The sequence below is a fragment of the Oncorhynchus gorbuscha genome, linkage group LG15, assembly GCF_021184085.1.
Source record: "Oncorhynchus gorbuscha isolate QuinsamMale2020 ecotype Even-year linkage group LG15, OgorEven_v1.0, whole genome shotgun sequence".
In the NCBI taxonomy this organism is placed as follows: domain Eukaryota; kingdom Metazoa; phylum Chordata; class Actinopteri; order Salmoniformes; family Salmonidae; genus Oncorhynchus; species Oncorhynchus gorbuscha.
Genome location: NC_060187.1, coordinates 8,806,490 through 8,828,365, shown reverse-complemented (window position 1 = coordinate 8,828,365; position 21,876 = coordinate 8,806,490). Strand labels below are relative to the sequence as shown.

Here is a 21,876-nt window from a genome sequence, read left to right as displayed (position 1 = left end):
TACCTCTCCTCTTCCCTCTCCTCTTCCCTCTTTTCTTCCCTCTCCTCTTCCCTCTCCATTTCCGTCTTCTCTTCCCTCTCCTCTTCCCTCTCTCTTCCCTCTCTCTTCCCTCTCTCTTCCCTCTCTCTTCCCTCTCTCTTCCCTCTCCTCTTCCCTCTCCTCTTCTGTCTTCTCTTCCCTCTTCTCTTCCCTCTCCTCTTCCCTCTCCTCTTCCCCCTCCTCTTCTGTCTCCTCTTCCCCCTCCTCTTCCCTCTCCTCTTCTGTCTTCTCTACCCTCTCCTCTACCCTCTCCTCTACCCTCTCCTCTTCCCTCTCCTCTTCCCTCTTCTCTTCCCTCTCCTCTTCCCTCTCTCTTCCCTCTTCTCTTCCCTCTCCTCTCCTCTTCCCTCTCCTCTCCTCTTCCCTCTCCTCTTCCCTCTCCTCTTCCCTCTCCTCTTCCCTCTTTTCTTCCCTCTCCTCTTCTCTCTTCCTGACCTGATTCAGCGACTATGTGCGTTTGCATCACTCACTCTACATTAAGACACAATGCACTATTCTGTCAGAGACACGCACACAGCCCCCAAGCACACACTGAGCCTTAGTTAAGGCTATATAGTCGGGTCCTATACTACTGCCCTATAATAGTCACTACATTACACTGCCACTACCCCCCTCCAACCATACATATCAAATCAAATTTATTTATATAGCCCTTCGTACATCAGCTGATATCTCAAAGTGCTGTACAGAAACCCAGCCTAAAACCCCAAACAGCAAACAATGCAGGTGTAAAAGCACGGTGGCTAGGAAAAACTCCCTAGAAAGGCCAAAACCTAGGAAGAAACCTAGAGAGGAACCAGGCTATGTGGGGTGGCCAGTCCTCTTCTGGCTGTGCCGGGTAGAGATTATAACAGAACATGACCAAGATGTTCAAATGTTCATAAATGACCAGCATGGTCAAATAATAATAAGGCAGAACAGTTGAAACTGGAGCAGCAGCACAGTCAGGTGGACTGGGGACAGCAAGGAGCCATCATGTCAGGTAGTCCTGGGGCACGGTCCTAGGGCTCAGGTCCTCCGAGAGAGAGAAAGAAAGAGAGAATTAGAGAGAGCATATGTGGGGTGGCCAGTCCTCTTCTGGCTGTGCCGGGGTGGAGATTATAACAGAACGTGGCCAAGATGTTCAAATGTTCATAAATGACCAGCATGGTTGAATAATAGTAAGTCAGAACAGTTGAAACTGGAGCAGGAGCATGGCCAGGTGGACTGGGGACAGCAAGGAGTCCTCATGTCAGGTAGTCCTGGGACATGGTCCTAGGGCCCAGGCCAGTTGAAACTGGAGCAGCAGCATAGCTCCCATTACACATATACCCCCCCCCCCCCCCCCCCCCCCCCCCCCCCCCAGCCATACTCAGACATTTACATTGAAATGGGTCCTAACTACGGAGTATAACACACTCAGTATAATGCAGCCTGAATGTGTCAGTATTTGAAGTGGGGATGTACTCATAATGCTATACAGCAGGATCAAATTATGAATAGAAATGATGGAATATGTGATTATTATACTTAATGCTGTACTGTAGAGCACATCATGATAACATTGTAATGCAACCACATACTGTATGTTGAACATAATTGCTTTCTATGACATAACAGTTGATCTGAACCAAACCCCGTTTCGATCTTCTGCCCCTCGTTGTAGGGTAACTCTGGGTTGGGCTTCAGTATTGCAGGGGGTACAGATAACCCCCACATCGGCGAAGACCCCAGTATCTTCATCACCAAGATTATCCCTGGGGGAGCTGCAGCTCAGGACGAACGCCTCAGGTGTGTACTGTCACCATAGGATTAGGAAATGACAACACTGGACGTCCCTACGATGGGAGAGACGTCGGCCATCTTGGTGGTCAGGGAGATGGTCAACCCGTGGTTTGGTGCTGCTGTTAGGAGATAGAACGCAGATAAATTCACTACTCTGTTTGTTAGCTAGCCGGACCGTTTTAGAGGAATGATTCCACAGTCCCAGTTGGGGGGGGGGGGGGGGTGACCGGTGGTTACCTAGGTTACACCAGTTGGGGGGGGTGACCGGTGGTTACCTAGGTTACCCCAACCTTTTGTCAAACACATTTTTCTGGTTCGCTTTTTTTTGTTGTGTCAATTACAAAACTATGTTTAAGATGAATACATGTCTAAAGTTAACTTTTCATGACTTTTCTACATTACCTGCACCAGAGCTTTCTCACTACTTAGCTTCACTCATGCCTCTTCATGACTTTTCTACATTACCTGCACCAGAGCGTTCTCACTACTTAGTTTCACTCATGCCCCTTTTCATGACTTTTCTACATTACCTGCACCAGAGCGTTCTCACTACTTAGTTTCACTCATGCCCCTTTTCATGACTTTTCTACATTACCTGCACCAGAGCGTTCTCACTACTTAGCTTCACTCATGCCCCTTTTCATGACTTTTCTACATTACCTGCACCAGAGCGTTCTCACTACTTAGCTTCACTCATGCCCCTTTTCATGACTTTTCTACATTACCTGCACCAGAGCGTTCTCACTACTTAGTTTCACTCATGCCTCTTCATGACTTTTCTACATTACCTGCACCAGAGCGTTCTCACTACTTAGTTTCACTCATGCCTCTTCATGACTTTTCTACATTACCTGCACCAGAGCGTTCTCACTACTTAGTTTCACTCATGCCTCTTCATGACTTTTCTACATTACCTGCACCAGAGCGTTCTCACTACTTAGCTTCACTCATGCCCCTTTTCATGACTTTTCTACATTACCTGCACCAGAGCGTTCTCACTACTTAGCTTCACTCATGCCCCTTTTCATGACTTTTCTACATTACCTGCACCAGAGCGTTCTCACTACTTAGTTTCACTCATGCCTCTTCATGACTTTTCTACATTACCTGCACCAGAGCGTTCTCACTACTTAGCTTCACTCATGCCTCTTCATGACTTTTCTACATTACCTGCACCAGAGCGTTCTCACTACTTAGTTTCACTCATGCCTCTTCATGACTTTTCTACATTACCTGCACCAGAGCGTTCTCACTACTTAGCTTCACTCATGCCCCTTTTCATGACTTTTCTACATTACCTGCACCAGAGCGTTCTCACTACTTAGCTTCACTCATGCCCCTTTTCATGACTTTTCTACATTACCTGCACCAGAGCGTTCTCACTACTTAGTTTCACTCATGCCTCTTCATGACTTTTCTACATTACCTGCACCAGAGCTTTCTCACAACTTAGCTTCACTCATGCCTCTTCATGACAGTGCTAGCAGCCTCGTAACGTTACGTGCGTGTCTGTTCGTTGCAGATAGAAAAAAAACCCATGTTGGGTGTTTCTCAAGATGCGTACTACCGTGCTCCGAGCAAAATGGAGAACAGGAGGGGTCGGAGTATGAATCCAAAATCGGAGGGCACTTCTCGAATGTGTACTCAGTTTGTACATATTTTATCTAGCCATGACCAACAACGAGAGACTATACAGCTAGTAGTGACTGTGGTTACACACGGACTATACTAAACAAGTTAAATGTCTTACCTGTTATGAAATGTTTTCTACACACATAGCTACGTGTAGCCTACTTGGTCCCCACAGTTGCCACTCTCCCACGCTGAACAGCCTGAAGCCACAGGTGAAGCTGGTTGAGAGAATGTCAAGAGTGTGCAAAGCTGTTGTTAAGTCGAAGGGTGGCTACTTTGAAGAATTTCAAATATATAATATATATATACATATATTTTTACTTCATTATTCCATATGTGCTATTTCATAGTTTTGATGTCTTCGCTGTTATTCTACAATGTAGAAAATAGTCCAAATAAAGAAAAACCCTTGAATGAGAAGGTGTCCAAACCGTTGACTGTAAATGGAGGCATTTATGGTCTGTGTTACGTTCCCCAGCAAGAAACCAAAAGGTGTCGCTCCAACAGAAGCGGGAACTAACAGCCGAAACTAAACAGGTGTTTAGGAGGGGTTCTGAAAGACACTCATGGGGGATGTCCACTGAACGTTGCCTAGCAACAACAACTGGAACCTAACAGACACCAACTGTGAGAGCCCACTAAATTCACCCAAGAAGAGGCCAAACATTAGAAAAACCCACACCAAACTTAAAGACAGGAATCAAACCAAAAAGTGGAGCAAAATGTGGAGCAAAATTAAAACAATGTCTAAAAACTTGTTTTTGTTTTGTCATTATGGGGTATTGTGATGTCATTATGGGGTATTGTGATGTCATTATGGGGTATTGTGATGTCATTATGGGGTATTGTGATGTCATTATGGGGTATTGTGATGTCATTATGGGGTATTGTGATGTCATTATGGGGTATTGTGATGTCATTATGGGGTATTGTGATGTCATTATGGGGTATTGTGATGTCATTATGGGGTATTGTGATGTCATTATGGGGTATTGTGATGTCATTATGGGGTACTGTGATGTCATTATGGGGTACTGTGATGTCATTATGGGGTATTGTGTGTAGATTGAGTGTTTTATTTATTCAATCCATTTTAGAATAAGGCTGTAATGTAACAAAAGTCAAGGGGTCTGAATACTTCCCGATATGTGCTGTAAATAGCACCTGGGCCAGACAAGTGAAACACCTTCTGACTAACGAGATGACAAGCCGGCACAGGTGTAACATACTGACTAATGTGGTGACACCAAGCACGTTGGGCGCACTGATAACGTCCAACCTCTAAATATATATGGAAAAGCCTGTAGCAGTCTGTTTACATACACTACAGTTCAAAAGTTTGGGGTCACTTAGAAATGTCCTTGTTTTTGAAAGAAAAGTAGAAAATGTTGTCTATTAAAATAACATCAAATTGATCAGAAATACAGTGTAGACATTGCCAATGTTGTAAATGACTATTGTAGCTGGAAACGGCAGATTTTTAAATGGAATATCTACATAGGAGTACAGAGGCCCATTATCAGCAACCATCACTCCTGTGTTCCAATGGCACGTTGTGTTAGCTAATCCAAGTTTGTCATTTTAAAAGGCTAATTGATCATTAGAAAACCCTTTTGCAATTATGTTAGCACAGCTGAAAACTGTTGTTCTGATTAAAGAAGCAATAAAATTGGCCTTCAGACGAGTTGAGTATCTGGAGCCATCAGCATTTGTGGGTTCGATTACAGGCTCAAAATGGCAAGAAACAAAGAACTTTCTTCTGAAACCCGTCAGTCTATTCTTGTTCTGAGAAATGAAGGCTATTCCATGCGAGAAATTGCCAATAAAAATGATCAACTTGGATAAGCTAACACAACAGGTGTTGGAGCACAGGAGTGATGGTTGCTGCAAAAGGGTTTTCTAATGATCAATTAGCCTTTTAAAATGCCTCTGATGACATGTATTTGATTCCTCTGGCTAAAGTGTGAATGACAGATGTATTTGATTCCCCTGGCTAAAGTGTGAATGACAGATGTATTTGATTCCCCTGGCTAAAGTGTGAATGACAGATGTATTTGATTCCCCTGGCTAAAGTGTGAATGACAGATGTATTTGATTCCCCTGGCTAAAGTGTGAATGACAGATGTATTTGATTCCCCTGGCTAAAGTGTGAATGACAGATGTATTTGATTCCCCTGGCTAAAGTGTGAATGACAGATGTATTTGATTCCCCTGGCTAAAGTGTGAATGACGGATGTATTTGATTCCCCTGGCTAAAGTGTGAATGACGGATGTATTTGATTCCCCTGGCTAAAGTGTGAATGACGGATGTATTTGATTCCCCTGGCTAAAGTGTGAATGACTGATGTATTTGATTCCCCTGGCTAAAGTGTGAATGACGGATGTATTTGATTCCCCTGGCTAAAGTGTGAATGACGGATGTATTTGATTCCCCTGGCTAAAGTGTGAATGACGGATGTATTTGATTCCCCTGGCTAAAGTGTGAATGACGGATGTATTTGATTCCCCTGGCTAAAGTGTGAATGACGGATGTATTTGATTCCCCTGGCTAAAGTGTGAATGACGGATGTATTTGATTCCCCTCTGGCTAAAGTGTGAATGACAGATGTATTTGATTCCCTGGCTAAAGTGTGAATGACAGATGTATTTGATTCCCCTGGCTAAAGTGTGAATGACAGATGTATTTGATTCCCCTGGCTAAAGTGTGAATGACAGATGTATTTGATTCCCCTGGCTAAAGTGTGAATGACAGATGTATTTGATTCCCCTGGCTAAAGTGTGAATGACAGATGTATTTGATTCCCCTGGCTAAAGTGTGAATGACAGATGTATTTGATTCCCCTGGCTAAAGTGTGAATGACAGATGTATTTGATTCCCCTGGCTAAAGTGTGAATGAAGGATGTATTTGACTCTTCCTGTAGAGTAAATGAAGGATGTATTTGACCCTTCCTGTAGAGTGAATGACGGATGTATTTGACTCTTCCTGTAGAGTGAATGACGGATGTATTTGACTCTTCCTGTAGAGTGAATGAAGGATATATTTGACTCTTCCTGTAGAGTGAATGAAGGATGTATTTGACTCTTCCTGTAGAGTGAATGAAGGATGTATTTGACTCTTCCTGTAGAGTGAATGAAGGATGTATTTGACTCTTCCTGCAGAGTGAATGAAGGATGTATTTGACTCTTCCTGCAGAGTGAATGAAGGATGTATTTGACTCTTCCTGTAGAGTGAATGAAGGATGTATTTGACTCTTCCTGTAGAGTGAATGAAGGATGTATTTGTCTCTTCCTGCAGAGTGAATGACTGCATCCTGAGAGTGAACGAGGCCGACGTGAGGGATGTGACCCACAGTAAGGCTGTGGAGGCCCTGAAGGAGGCTGGCTGCATCGTCAGGCTCTACATCCGCAGGAGAAAAGCCCTCTCGGAGAAGATCCTGGAGCTCAAACTAGTCAAAGGTCCCAAAGGTAAAGGGAATGTCTGTCACCGTGGAGATTAAAAGCTACACTTTAGTGATACGATTTCATCATGATTTAAATGTGTTGAGTTGATGTGTAACTTTCTGCTACGTGTTCTTTACGCTCTGTGGTTCGTCGTCCTCCGGGTGATAACAGTCTGAATTAGCGGCTCCCAAACTGTTGGGGCGTGCTGACGTAATAGTGGAATGCACAAGGTGCAATTTGTAAATGGGGTTAGTGGTGCATCAGCAGTTCTCCTCTTGTCATGGCAGTCATTGCAGATCTTTAGAGTTGTTTATAACGCGTCTAGGGCCCGGTTTCCCAAAAGCATCATAAGGCGAAGTTCATCGTTAGAAGCTCTAGTAGGAGCATCGTTAAATCTCTGAGCTGTTTCCCAAAAAGCATCTTAAGGCGAACTTCATCGTTAGAAGCTCGTTAAATCTCTGAGCTGTTTCCCAAAAGCATCTTAAGGCGAAGTTCATCGTTAGAAGCTCTAGTAGGAGCATTGTTAAATCTCCGAGCGGTTTCCCAAAAAGCATCTTAAGGCGAAGTTCATCGTTAGAAGCTCTAGTAGGAGCATCGTTAAATCTCCGAGCTGTTTCCCAAAAGCATCTTAAGGCGAAGTTCATCGTTAGAAGCTCTAGTAGGAGCATCGTTAAATCTCCGAGCGGTTTCCCAAAAAGCATCTTAAGGCGAAGTTCATCGTTAGAAGCTCTAGTAGGAGCATCGTTAAATCTCCGAGCTGTTTACCCCCCCCAAAAAACATAATTCACTAAAGGTGCTCTTGTTTACCGACTCCATCAGAGCACTCAGAACAGTGAAGTGTTAGATGTCGTCGTCCCCCCACCACCACGTCACGTTGTACGCAGAAAGACCTCTGTTAAACATAGAATCAAGGCATCTGTCTCACTTGTGACCGCCGATAGCTTCACACCGACGTTGACTACAAAGTTGCAAATGTCTTTGCAATTGTTACAAAAACAATCGAAGGATTAAAAATATGCTTCAAATGAAAACCCGAGATGACTGCATTATGAGATAAATAGCCTACCTACAGTGTAACAGCTTTCGTCCTGGGAAGGAGAGGCATTATGAGATAAATAGCCTACCTACAGTGTAACAGCTTTCTTCCTGGGAAGGAGAGGCATTATGAGATAAATAGCCTACCTACAGTGTAACAGCTTTCGTCCTGGGAAGGAGAGGCATTATGAGATAAATAGCCTACCTACAGTGTAACAGCTTTCTTCCTGGGAAGGAGAGGCATTATGAGATAAATAGCCTACCTACAGTGTAACAGCTTTCTTCCTGGGAAGGAGAGGCATTATGAGATAAATAGCCTACATACAGTGTAACAGCTTTCTTCCTGGGAAGGAGAGGCATTATGAGATAAATAGCCTACCTACAGTGTAACAGCTTTCTTCCTGGGAAGGAGAGGCATTATGAGATAAATAGCCTACCTACAGTGTAACAGCTTTCTTCCTGGGAAGGAGAGGCATTATGAGATAAATAGCCTACCTACAGTGTAACAGCTTTCGTCCTGGGAAGGAGAGGCATTATGAGATAAATAGCCTACCTACAGTGTAACAGCTGTTGGGAAGGAGAGGCATTATGAGATAAATAGCCTACCTACAGTGTAACAGCGTCCTGGGAAGGAGAGGCATTATGAGATAAATAGCCTACCTACAGTGTAACAGCTTTCTTCCTGGGAAGGAGAGGCATTATGAGATAAATAGCCTACCTACAGTGTAACAGCTTTCTTCCTGGGAAGGAGAGGCATTATGAGATAAATAGCCTACCTACAGTGTAACAGCTTTCGTCCTGGGAAGGAGAGGCATTATGAGATAAATAGCCTACCTACAGTGTAACAGCTTTCTTCCTGGGAAGGAGAGGCATTATGAGATAAATAGCCTACCTACAGTGTAACAGCTTTCTTCCTGGGAAGGAGAGGCATTATGAGATAAATAGCCTACCTACAGTGTAACAGCTTTCTTCCTGGGAAGGAGAGGCATTATGAGATAAATAGCCTACCTACAGTGTAACAGCTTTCTTCCTGGGAAGGAGAATTATGAGATAAATAGCCTAGGCCTGGGAAGGAGAGGCATTATGAGATAAATAGCCTACCTACAGTGTAACAGCTTTCTTCCTGGGAAGGAGAGGCATTATAAGATAAATAGCCTACCTACAGTGTAACAGCTTTCTTCCTGGGAAGGAGAGGCATTATGAGATAAATAGCCTACCTACAGTGTAACAGCTTTCGTCCTGGGAAGGAGAGGCATTATGAGATAAATAGCCTACCTACAGTGTAACAGCTTTCTTCCTGGGAAGGAGAGGCATTATGAGATAAATAGCCTACATACAGTGGTAGACGACACAGGCCTATATATTTCAATGTTCATTGTGTTTTATTTGACTACCGTCTTGTCATTTTTGCCTCTAATATATTTAATACTGTGTGTATATATTTATAATTTATAATATATTTATATATATTATTATATTATATGTGTAGCCTCACATGGATGCAATGATGCTCCACATCTTAACAGAGTGCATTATTAGTAGGGTAAACATTTAGAAAAATCTGATTTCAGTATTTGCAGCCGTAGGGGGATGGATCTCTTTCTATGAGCTGATCTATCGTCAGTGTTGTGGAATAACTATGATGTTTAAGGGAAATATTTGAATGGAGAAATCTGATCCGAGAGCAGCGCTCCCTTTTTCTTTCCATCCTGTCAGTGTCGACACACGCCTCAACGACTCCGTGACCGTTCCCTCTGCGTGGTTGTTTCGGGGAAACGCGTGTGACGTTTTCGGGCCCGTTGTAGGCTAGACTCGGAAGCCTAAGTTTCATCGCTATGGGAACCGTGCCCCAGATCAACTAGCCCTCCCCCCTACTGGGCACGGACCTCATTCTAACTGATGTGAATTCAACGGGAAATCAATCAAAAAATGTCATTGGATTTAGGTTGAAAGTTGGGTGGAAATGCCCCGACGTTGATACCTTTCTTCAAATCCCAATCAGTTTTCCACGTTGATTCAACGTCATCACGTTCGTTGTTGAAATGATGTGGAAACAACATCGATTCAGCCAGGTTTTGCCCAGTGGGGTGTCAGAAACCGTTATTTGTAATGGTTTAGTTGCTCAGCTATCACGTGAACACACCTAGTACATGACCAAATGTGTAGAATAGCAGGAAATGTGCTTTAAAACTGCAAAATGTTCTCTCCACCTCATGGCAAAATGTGTAGAATTTAAGGAAATTAGCATAAAATACAAAAATTAAATCTGCACCCCATGGCAAAATGTATAGAATTGCAGGAAATAATCTTTAAACCTGCAACATGATGGAAGGGGGGCCTGAGTGAAAAGGTTTGGGAACCACTGCTCTGAATTAATATAGTATTTATAATGTTTTATTGTGTTGTAATGTACCTCTCTCTCTCTCTCCCTCCCTCCCAACCTCCTCCCTCCCAACCTCCCTCCCTCCCAACCTCCCTCTGTCTCTACCCTTCTCTCCCTTCTCTCCCTCCCTCCCTCCCTCCCTCCCAACCTCCCTCTGTCTCTACCCTTCTCTCCCTCCCAACCTCCCTCCCTCCCAACCTCCCTCCCAACCTCCCTCCCTCCCAACCTCCCTCCCTCCCAACCTCCCTCCCAACCTCCCTCTGTCTCTACCCTTCTCTCCCTTCTCTCCCTCCCTCTCTCCCTCCCTCTCTCCCTCCCTCCCTCCCTCCCTCCCTCCCTCCCTCCCTCCCTCCCTCCCTCCCTCCCTCCCTCCCTCCCTCCCTCTGTCTCTACCCTTCTCTCCCTCCCTTCCTCACTCCCCCCCCTCCCTCACTCCCTCCCTCACTCCCTCCCTCACTCCCTCCCTCTCTCCCTCACTCCCTCCCTCCCTCCCTCTCTCTACCCTTCTCTCTCTCCCTCCCTCCCTCTCTCTACCCTTCTCCCACCCACCCTCCCTCACTCCCTCCCTCTCTCCCTCACTCCCTCCCTCCCTCCCTCTCTCTACCCTTCTCCCTCCCTCCCTCTCTCTGTCTGTACCCTTCTCTCTCTCCCTCCCTCTGTCTCTACCCTTCTCTCCCTCTCTCCCTCCCTCTGTCTCTACCCTTCTCTCCCTCTCTCACTCTTTGCGTCTCTCCTCTGTCCCTCCCTCTCTTCAGGGCTAGGATTCAGTATTGCGGGGGGAGTAGGGAACCAGCACATTCCAGGAGACAACAGCATCTATGTCACCAAGGTCATCGAGGGAGGGGCTGCACACAAAGACCAGAGGCTGCAGATAGGAGACAAACTATTGGCTGTAAGAACATAACAATGTAGTGACTCAGCAAAAAAAAGAAACGTCCTCTCACTGTCAACTGCGTTTATTTTCAGCTAACTTAACATGTGTAAATATTTGTATGAACATAAGTTTCAACAACTGAGACATAAACTGAACAAGATCCACAGACATGTGACTAACAGAATTGGAATAATGTGTCCCTGAACAAAAGGGGGGGGGCTCAAAATCAAGATACAGTCAGTATCTGGTGTGGCCACCAGCTGCATTAAGTACTGCAATGCATCTCCTCCTCATGGGCTGCACCAGATTTGCCAGTTTTTTCTGTGAGATGTTACCCCACCCTTCCACCAAGGCAAGTTCCCGGATATTTCTGGGGGGAATGGCCCTAGCCCTCACCCTCCGATCCAACAGGTCCCAGACGTGCTCAATGGGATTGAGATCCAGACTCTTCGCTTGCCATGGCAGAACACTGACATTCCTGTCTTGCAGGAAATCACGCACAGAACGAGCAGTATGGCTGGTGGCATTGTCATGCTGGAGGGTCATGTCAGGATGAGCCTGCAGGAAGGGTACCACATGAGGGAGGAGGATGTCTTCCCTGTAACGCACAGCGTTGGGATTGCCTGCAATGACGGCACGCTCAGTCCGATGATGCTGTGACACACCGCCCCAGACCATGACGGACCCTCCACCTCCAAATCGATCCCGCTCCAGAGTACAGGCCTCGGTGTTACGCTCATTCCTTCGATGATAAACGCAAATCTGACCATCACCCCTGGTGAGACAAAGCCACGACTCGTCAGTGAAGAGCACTTTTTGTCAGTCCTGTCTGGTCCAGCGACGGTGCATTTGTGCTAATAGGCGATGCTGTTGCCGGTGATTTCTGGTGAGGACCTGCCTTACAACAGGCCTACAAGCCCTCAGTCCAACCTCTCTCAGCCTATTGTAGACAGTCTGAGCGCAGATGGAGGGATTTTGCGTTCCTGCTGTAACTCGGGCAGTTGTTGTTGCCATCCTGTACCTGTCCCGCAGGTGTGATGTTCGGATGTACCGATCCTGTGCAGGTGTTGTTACACGTGGTCTGCCACCCCGAGGACGATCAGCTGCCCATCCTGTCTCCCTGTAGCCCTGTCTTAGGCATCTCACTGTACGGACATTGCAATTTATTTCCCTGGCCACATCTGCAGTCCTCATGCCTCCTTGCAGCATGCCTAAGGCACGTTCACGCAGATGAGCAGGGACCCTGGGCATCTTTCTTTTGGTGTTTTTCAAAGTCCGTAGAAAGGCCTCTTTAGTGTCCTAAGTTTTCATAACTGTGACCTTAATTGCCTACCGTCTGTGAGCTGTTAGTGTCTTAACGACCGTTCCACAGGTATATGTTCATTAATTGTTTATGGTTCATTGAACAAGCGTGGGAAACCTTGTTTAAACCCTTTACAATGAAGATCTGTGAAGTTATTTGGATTTTTACGAATTATCTTTAAAAGACAGGGTCCTTTAAAAAGGGGAGTTTCTTTTTGTTTTGTTTCTGAGTTTACTTCCTGAAAGACTTCCCACTGGGCATTGACATTACATCAACGTCTAGTTCTGACAGACATTTGATTGAGTTGTCGACTGACGTGAATTTGACCTGAAATCAACAACAATTTGAACCATGTCATTTGGATTGAGTTTTAAAGTTGAGGTCCTCTGTAAGCCAGGTGGAAGAGCATGGCGTTGATTCCCAGGACCTCCCTTATGTCAAATGTATTCCTGACTGTAAGTCACTTAGGGGAAAAGTGTCTGGTAAATTACATATTATATTGTTATTGTACACATATACAACAGGTGTAGGTAGACCTTACAGTGAAATGCTGAATACAACAGGTGTAGTAGACCTTACAGTGAAATGCTGAATACAACAGGTGTAGTAGACCTTACAGTGAAATGCTGAATACAACAGGTGTAGTATACCTTACAGTGAAATGCTGAATACAACAGGTGTAGTAGACCTTACAGTGAAATGCTGAATACAACAGGTGTAGTAGACCTTACAGTGAAATGCTGAATACAACAGGTGTAGTAGACCTTACAGTGAAATGCTGAATACAACAGGTGTAGGAGACCTTACAGTGAAATGCTGAATACAACAGGTGTAGGTAGACCTTACAGTGAAATGCTGAATACAACAGGTGTAGTAGACCTTACAGTGAAATGCTGAATACAACAGGTGTAGTAGACCTTACAGTGAAATGCTGAATACAACAGGTGTAGGTAGACCTTACAGTGAAATGCTGAATACAACAGGTGTAGTAGACCTTACAGTGAAATGCTGAATACAACAGGTGTAGTAGACCTTACATTGAAATGCTGAATACAACAGGTGTAGTAGACCTTACAGTGAAATGCTGAATACAACAGGTGTAGTAGACCTTACAGTGAAATGCTGAATACAACCGGTGTAGTAGACCTTACAGTGAAATGCTGAATACAACAGGTGTAGTAGACCTTACAGTGAAATGCTGAATACAACAGGTGTAGTAGACCTTACAGTGAAATGCTGAATACAACAGGTGTAGGTAGACCTTACAGTGAAATGCTGAATACAACAGGTGTAGTAGACCTTACATTGAAATGCTGAATACAACAGGTGTAGTAGACCTTACAGTGAAATGCTGAATACAACAGGTGTAGTAGACCTTACAGTGAAATGCTGAATACAACAGGTGTAGTAGACCTTACATTGAAATGCTGAATACAACAGGTGTAGTAGACTTTACAGTGAAATGCTGAATACAACAGGTGTAGTAGACCTTACAGTGAAATGCTGAATACAACAGGTGTAGTAGACCTTACAGTGAAATGCTGAATACAACAGGTGTAGGTAGACCTTACAGTGAAATGCTGAATACAACAGGTGTAGTAGACCTTACAGTGAAATGCTGAATACAACAGGTGTAGTAGACCTTACATTGAAATGCTGAATACAACAGGTGTAGTAGACCTTACAGTGAAATGCTGAATACAACAGGTGTAGTAGACCTTACAGTGAAATGCTGAATACAACCGGTGTAGTAGACCTTACAGTGAAATGCTGAATACAACAGGTGTAGTAGACCTTACAGTGAAATGCTGAATACAACAGGTGTAGTAGACCTTACAGTGAAATGCTGAATACAACAGGTGTAGGTAGACCTTACAGTGAAATGCTGAATACAACAGGTGTAGTAGACCTTACATTGAAATGCTGAATACAACAGGTGTAGTAGACCTTACAGTGAAATGCTGAATACAACAGGTGTAGTAGACCTTACAGTGAAATGCTGAATACAACAGGTGTAGTAGACCTTACAGTGAAATGCTGAATACAACAGGTGTAGTAGACCTTACAGTGAAATGCTGAATACAACAGGTGTAGTAGACCTTACAGTGAAATGCTGAATACAACAGGTGTAGTAGACCTTACATTGAAATGCTGAATACAACAGGTGTAGTAGACCTTACAGTGAAATGCTGAATACAACAGGTGTAGTAGACCTTACAGTGAAATGCTGAATACAACAGGTGTTGTAGACCTTACAGTGAAATGCTGAATACAACAGGTGTAGTAGACCCTACAGTGAAATGCTGAATACAACAGGTGTAGGAGACCTTACAGTGAAATGCTGAATACAACAGGTGTAGTAGACCCTACAGTGAAATGCTGAATACAACAGGTGTAGTAGACCCTACAGTGAAATGCTGAATACAACAGGTGTAGTAGACCTTACAGTGAAATGCTGAATACAACAGGTGTAGGTAGACCTTACAGTGAAATGCTGAATACAACAGGTGTAGTAGACCTTACAGTGAAATGCTGAATACAACAGGTGTAGTAGACCTTACAGTGAAATGCTGAATACAACAGGTGTAGTAGACCTTACAGTGAAATGCTGAATACAACAGGTGTAGTAGACCCTACATTGAAATGCTTACTTACAAGCCCTTAACCAACAATGCAGTTTTAATCAAATAAAATAAAAAGAGACAAAAATAACAAATGATGAAAGAGCAGTAGTAAATACAACAGCTGTGGCTATATACATATATATATAATATATAATATATATATATACATGGGGTACCGGTACAGAGTCAGACAGTCAACTTGATTGGTTTGTAGGTACAGCAGTATCTCATTATGGGTTGGTTATTTGTGTGGAGTCTCACCATGTCCTCTTCTCTGGTAGATACAGTTTGGCGTTCGCCGTCTCCACGTCTTTCTGTCAGTGTGTCAGGTGACAATCGTCCAGAGACATCCCGTTGTACATCACAGTGATATATTATGGGATGTTTCTGGACGATTGTCAGGAAGTCAATTCAATTCCAGGGGCTTTATTGGCATGGGAAACACGTGTTAACATTGCCAAAGCAAGTGAGGTAGATCATCTACAAAAGTGAAGTAAACAAGTCTCCCAAAGTTCCTCCAATCATCTTAAAGGTAATTCAGAAGTCGTCTACACTAAATGCCACAGTAGAGACGGATTCCCATGGACTCTCCTGATCCAAATTACACAATGAGACTTTCCCTTTAATTCAGATGGAGATATTACCCCCCCCCCCCCTTCACACTACTGAGGAAAATAAAAGATTGGGATAGTTAGGAATTGTACAATTACTTAACATGTTATTCATAGCCAAAATGAGTGCAGGAGAGAAAGTTGGCTGGTTTTGATGGCAACAGTGTCATGACTACCACATCATTTCATCTTTACCGTTGACTTGCTCAGGTCAGGGCAGTAATCGCCTTACAATTTCACCTCATAAAATAGCTTAACTTAACAAACCCTTAACTTAACAAACCCTTAACTTAACAAACCCTTAACTTAACAAACCCTTAACTTAACAAACCCTTAACTTAACAAACCCTTAACTTAACAAACCCTTAACTTAACAAACCCTTAACTTAACAAACCCTTAACTTAACAAACCCTTAACTTAACAAACCCTTAACTTAACAAACCCTTAACTTAACAAATCCCCTTGAAGTACTTGACTTCGATTAAGTTAGATTGAGGCTTGTTTTGGATACGATGACAGTTGGTTTGCCTGACATGTCTCCTCCTGTATGTAACCAACTGATGAGCCGTCTGACTGCCCCCCCCCCCCCAGGTAAACAGCGCTTGCCTTGAGGAAGTGAGTCACGAGGATGCCGTGGCAGCCTTGAAAAACACCCCTGATGTGGTTTACTTGAAAGTGGCGAAGCCCACCAGTGTCTTCATGAACGACAGTTTCGCTCCCCCCGACATCACCAACTGTGAGTGCGCACGAACACACACACACACATACACACATATTCAAGTACACACACATCCCATGGTTTCCAATTATCCCAGGGTAGCTGTGACAGCAGGGGAGTGTTCATCAGGACGTTTTGTTATGTTCAGATGCTAATATACAATGTAGAATAAACATGCTTTTCTGACATGTAGCCTACAATATGGCTCTATCCGTGGCATTTCTACCTGCAACGTTTGGCTACCGAACGCGGCCCTGGTTATGTGAAGGGAGCCATGTGGTGTGGAGCTCCCACGGAGGGATGCTACATCGATACACAACTTCACAGAACTACAGACTAAAGCTAATCAATGAAAACATTATATATCTCTAGCTTCTCAAACGGAAGCAACCCATCAAAAAGGGGGTAAAGTGCTAATTATTAGCTTCCCTGTGTTGTTATCCATAGATAACTACTAGCAACCCATCAAAAAGGGGTAAAATGCTAATTATTAGCTTCCCTGTGTTGTTACCATAGATAACCACTAGCATCCTTCAAAGGGCTAATTTGCTAGTGGTCCAATTTGTTATTGTATAAATTCTGTGTAAAGGGTCAGTATTATGACAGAACATGGGTCTGTGGGTCTGAGAGGAATATAGGACAAAAGACAAATGTAATCATTAAGGCCACGCAGACCCAGCGTGTCGCTGGCTGCTGACCCCAATAGCTACTGCGCTAATCCAATGGGCACAGTGAGTTAGTGGGGAGGGAGTGAGTACAGCGGGTCTATATCTGGACCAATAGGCATTAGAATAGAGTTTACAGTAGTAGGTCCAATCTGAGCCAGACTCCTTATGAAGGAGGAAGGGTTCCTGTTTAGAAGCAGGGTGAATGGCTGGCTATTTAACTGTAGCGGAGTATACCGTGGGTGACCCACTGTCTGTCCCCCTGACTAGCTGAGTATACCGTGGGTGACCCACTGTCTGTTCCCCTGACTAGCTGAGTATACCGTGGGTGACCCACTGTCTGTCCCCCTGACTAGCTGAGTATACCGTGGGTGACCCACTGTCTGTTCCCCTGACTAGATGAGTATACCGTGGGTGACCCACTGTCTGTCCCCCTGACTAGCTGAGTATACCGTGGGTGACCCACTGTCTGTCCCCCTGACTAGCTGAGTATACCGTGGGTGACCCACTGTCTGTCCCCCTGACTGAGCTGAGTATACTGAGTATACGTGGGTGACCCACTGTCTGTCCCCTGACTAGCTGAGTATACCGTGGGTGACCCACTGTCTGTCCCCCTGACTAGCTGAGTATACCGTGGGTGACCCACTGTCTGTCCCCCTGACTAGCTGAGTATACCATGGGTGACCCACTGTCTGTCCCCCTGACTAGCTGAGTATACCGTGGGTGACCCACTGTCTGTTCCCCTGACTAGCCCCCCACTGTCTGGCCCCCTGACTAGCTGAGTATACCGTGGGTGTCCCACTGTCTGGCCCCCTGACTAGCTGAGTATACCGTGGGTGACCCACTGTCTGGCCCCCTGACTAGCTGAGTATACCGTGGGTGACCCACTGTCTGGCCCCCTGACTAGCTGAGTATACCGTGGGTGACCCACTGTCTGGCCCCCTGACTAGCTGAGTATACCATGGGTGACCCACTGTCTGTCCCCCTGACTGTAGCTGAGTATACCGTGGGTGACCCACTGTCTGGCCCCCTGACTAGCTGAGTATACCGTGGGTGACCCACTGTCTGTCCCCCTGACTAGCTGAGTATACCGTGGGTGACCCACTGTCTCTCTGCATCACTGTTCACGCCACGTTTATGTTTCGGGACACGTATATTGGTCTCGTTTAAGTCTTGCTTTGTTGCCTATGGGGCCAGCCCTGTCCAGTACCAGGCAGAACGTTCCGTGTTGCCTATGGGGCCAGCCCCGTCCAGTACCAGGCAGAACGTTCCGTGTTGGCCAGCCCAGTCTAGTACCAGGCAGAACGTTCCGTGTTGCCTATGGGGCCAGCCCTGTCTAGTACCAGGCAGAACGTTCCGTGTTGGCCAGCCCCGTCCAGTACCAGGCAGAACGTTCCGTGTTGGCCAGCCCAGTCTAGTACCAGGCAGAACGTTCCGTGTTGCCTATGGGCCCAGCCCCGTCCAGTACCAGGCAGAACGTTCCCTGTTGGCCAGCCCTGTCCAGTACCAGGGGAACGTTCCGTGTTGCCTCTGGGGCCAGCCCTGTCCAGTACCAGGCAGAACGTTCCGTGTTGCCTCTGGGGCCAGCCCTGTCCAGTACCAGGGGGAACGTTCCAGTATTTCACCTGGACAATGTTATTGATTGTTCTGTGGTGCTTGTGCCATTGCTGAAGGTGGTCTTCATTTAAGGAGAGAACCTCCCCCTGTCAGAGGAGCCATAAAGCATGTGTTTTATAGTGTCCTGCTCTGCCTCTGTCTGTACCAGGGTCGGCTCAAGGTGAAGTTAGCGATTAGCCTAGCGCCTCCCTCACTAAGCAGCATTTTATCATTTTTTCTTAGCATTAGCCGCTAATGTTAACTCACTATCTATCTACACACTGAGGCGGAGACCCATTATATTGATACTGTGTGTGTGTGTGTGTGTGTGTGTGTGTGTGTGTGTGTGTGTGTGTGTGTGTGTGTGTGTGTGTGTGTGTGTGTGTGTGTGTGTGTGTGTGTGTGTGTGTGTGTGTGTGTGTGTTATTTCTCTAGCGTATTCCCCTCACATGGACAACCATATCAGCCCTTCCAACTACCTGAGCCGGCCCCATACCCCCGCCACGCCTGGTCGCTACTCCCCCGTCCCCAAGAGCATGCTAGGAGACGACGAGGTGACAAGGTAAACTGGGTGATGATAGACACACACACACACAACATTTGATCCCTTTTCTTTTACAAAGCGTTAGATGTTTATACGTGTTGTTAGTGTTTGTGTTGGTTTATGAGTGTACTGGACAAAGGGAGTGTGGTGCCATTATTAGTTGCTGCTGCTGAGATTCATCAGTACCATGGTGAATGGGTCACTTTCCTTCTCTTGACTCTCAGTGGCTCTCAGTTATGGTGCTGTATCTCCTCCCCTTAATCTGAGTTATGGTGCTGTATCTCCTCCCCTTAATCTGAGTTATGGTGCTGTATCTCCTCCCCTTAATCTGAGTTATGGTGTTCTATCTCCTCCCCTTAATCTGAGTTATGGTGTTCTATCTCCTCCCCTTAATCTGAGTTATGGTGCTGTATCTCCTCCCCTTAATCTGAGTTATGGTGCTGTATCTCCTCCCCTTAATCTGAGTTATGGTGCTGTATCTCCTCCCCTTAATCTGAGTTATGGTGCTGTATCTCCTCCCCTTAATCTGAGTTATGGTGCTGTATCTCCTCCCCTTAATCTGAGTTATGGTGCTGTATCTCCTCCCCTTAATCTGAGTTATGGTGCTCTACTCCCCTTAATCTGAGTTATGGTGCTGTATCTCCTCCCCTTAATCTGAGTTATGGTGCTCCATCTCCTCCCCTTAATCTGAGTTATGGTGTTCTATCTCCTCCCCTTAATCTGAGTTATGGTGCTGTATCTCCTCCCCTTAATCTGAGTTATGGTGCTGTATCTCCTCCCCTTAATCTGAGTTATGGTGCTGTATCTCCTCCCCTTAATCTGAGTTATGGTGCTGTATCTCCTCCCCTTAATCTGAGTTATGGTGCTGTATCTCCTCTCCTTAATCTGAGTTATGGTGCTGTATCTCCTCCCCTTAATCTGAGTTATGGTGCTGTATCTCCTCCCCTTAATCTGAGTTATGGTGCTGTATCTCCTCCCCTTAATCTGAGTTATGGTGCTGTATCTCCTCCCCTTAATCTGAGTTATGGTGCTGTATCTCCTCCCCTTAATCTGAGTTATGGTGCTGTATCTCCTCCCCTTAATCTGAGTTATGGTGCTGTATCGCCCCTTAATCTGAGTTATGGTGCTGTATCTCCTCCCCTTAATCTGAGTTATGGTGCTGTATCTCCTCCCCTTAATCTGAGTTATGGTGCTGTATCTCCCCCTTAGTCTGAGTTATGGTGCTGTATCTCCTCCCCTTAATCTGAGTTATGGTGCTGTATCTCCTCCCCTTAATCTGAGTTATGGTGCTGTATCTCCTCCTTAATCTGAGTTATGGTGCTGTATCTCCCCCCCCTTAGTCTGAGTTATGGTGCTGTATATCCTCCCCTTAATCTGAGTTATGGTGCTCTACTCTCCTTAATCTGAGTTATGGTGCTGTATCTCCTCCCCTTAATCTGAGTTATGGTGCTGTATCTCCTCCCCTTAATCTGAGTTATGGTGCTGTATCTCCCCCCCTTAGTCTGAGTTATGGTGCTGTATCTCCTCCCCTTAATCTGAGTTATGGTGCTGTATCTCCCCCTTAGTCTGAGTTATGGTGCTGTATCTCCTCCCCTTAATCTGAGTTATGGTGCTGTATCTCCCCCTTAGTCTGAGTTATGGTGCTGTATCTCCTCCCCTTAATCTGAGTTATGGTGCTGTATCTCCCCCTTAGTCTGAGTTATGGTGCTGTATCTCCTCCCCTTAATCTGAGTTATGGTGCTGTATCTCCCCCCCTTAGTCTGAGTTATGGTGCTGTATCTCCTCCCCTTAATCTGAGTTATGGTGCTCTACTCTCCTTAATCTGAGTTATGGTGCTGTATCTCCTCCCCTTAATCTGAGTTATGGTGCTGTATCTCCTCCCCTTAATCTGAGTTATGGTGCTGTATCTCCCCCCCTTAGTCTGAGTTATGGTGCTGTATCTCCTCCCCTTAATCTGAGTTATGGTGCTGTATCTCCTCCCCTTAATCTGAGTTATGGTGCTGTATCTCCTCCCCTTAATCTGAGTTATGGTGCTGTATCTCCTCCCCTTAATCTGAGTTATGGTGCTGCTGTATCTCCTCCACTTAATCTGAGTTATGGTGCTGTATCTCCTCTTAATCTGAGTTATGGTGCTGTATCGCCCCTTAATCTGAGTTATGGTGCTGTATCTCCTCCCCTTAATCTGAGTTATGGTGCTGTATCTCCTCCCCTTAATCTGAGTTATGGTGCTGTATCTCCCCCCCCTTAGTCTGAGTTATGGTGCTGTATCTCCTCCCCTTAATCTGAGTTATGGTGCTCTACTCTCCTTAATCTGAGTTATGGTGCTGTATCTCCTCCCCTTAATCTGAGTTATGGTGCTGTATCTCCTCCCCTTAATCTGAGTTATGGTGCTGTATCTCCTCCCCTTAATCTGAGTTATGGTGCTGTATCTCCCCCCCTTAGTCTGAGTTATGGTGCTGTATCTCCTCCCCTTAATCTGAGTTATGGTGCTGTATCTCCTCCCCTTAATCTGAGTTATGGTGCTGTATCTCCTCCCCTTAATCTGAGTTATGGTGCTGTATCTCCTCCCCTTAATCTGAGTTATGGTGCTGTATCTCCTCCCCTTAATCTGAGTTATGGTGCTGTATCTCCTCTTAATCTGAGTT

At 45.3% G+C, this 21,876-nt stretch overlaps 1 protein-coding gene across 18 annotated transcripts in view; it reads left to right on the top strand.

Moving 5' to 3' along the window:
• Positions 1-21,876, top strand: part of LOC123996580 (disks large homolog 1-like) — a 320,554-nt gene that overhangs the window by 193,642 nt on the left and 105,036 nt on the right. For all 18 annotated transcript variants that reach the window (XM_046300045.1, XM_046300039.1, XM_046300038.1 and 15 more), the window contains 5 exons: positions 1,685-1,809; positions 6,732-6,901; positions 11,051-11,187; positions 16,300-16,444; positions 19,123-19,249. In XM_046300045.1, the coding sequence (XP_046156001.1) occupies positions 1,685-1,809; positions 6,732-6,901; positions 11,051-11,187; positions 16,300-16,444; positions 19,123-19,249 (704 nt within the window). The remainder of the gene's footprint in view (positions 1-1,684; positions 1,810-6,731; positions 6,902-11,050; positions 11,188-16,299; positions 16,445-19,122; positions 19,250-21,876) is intronic.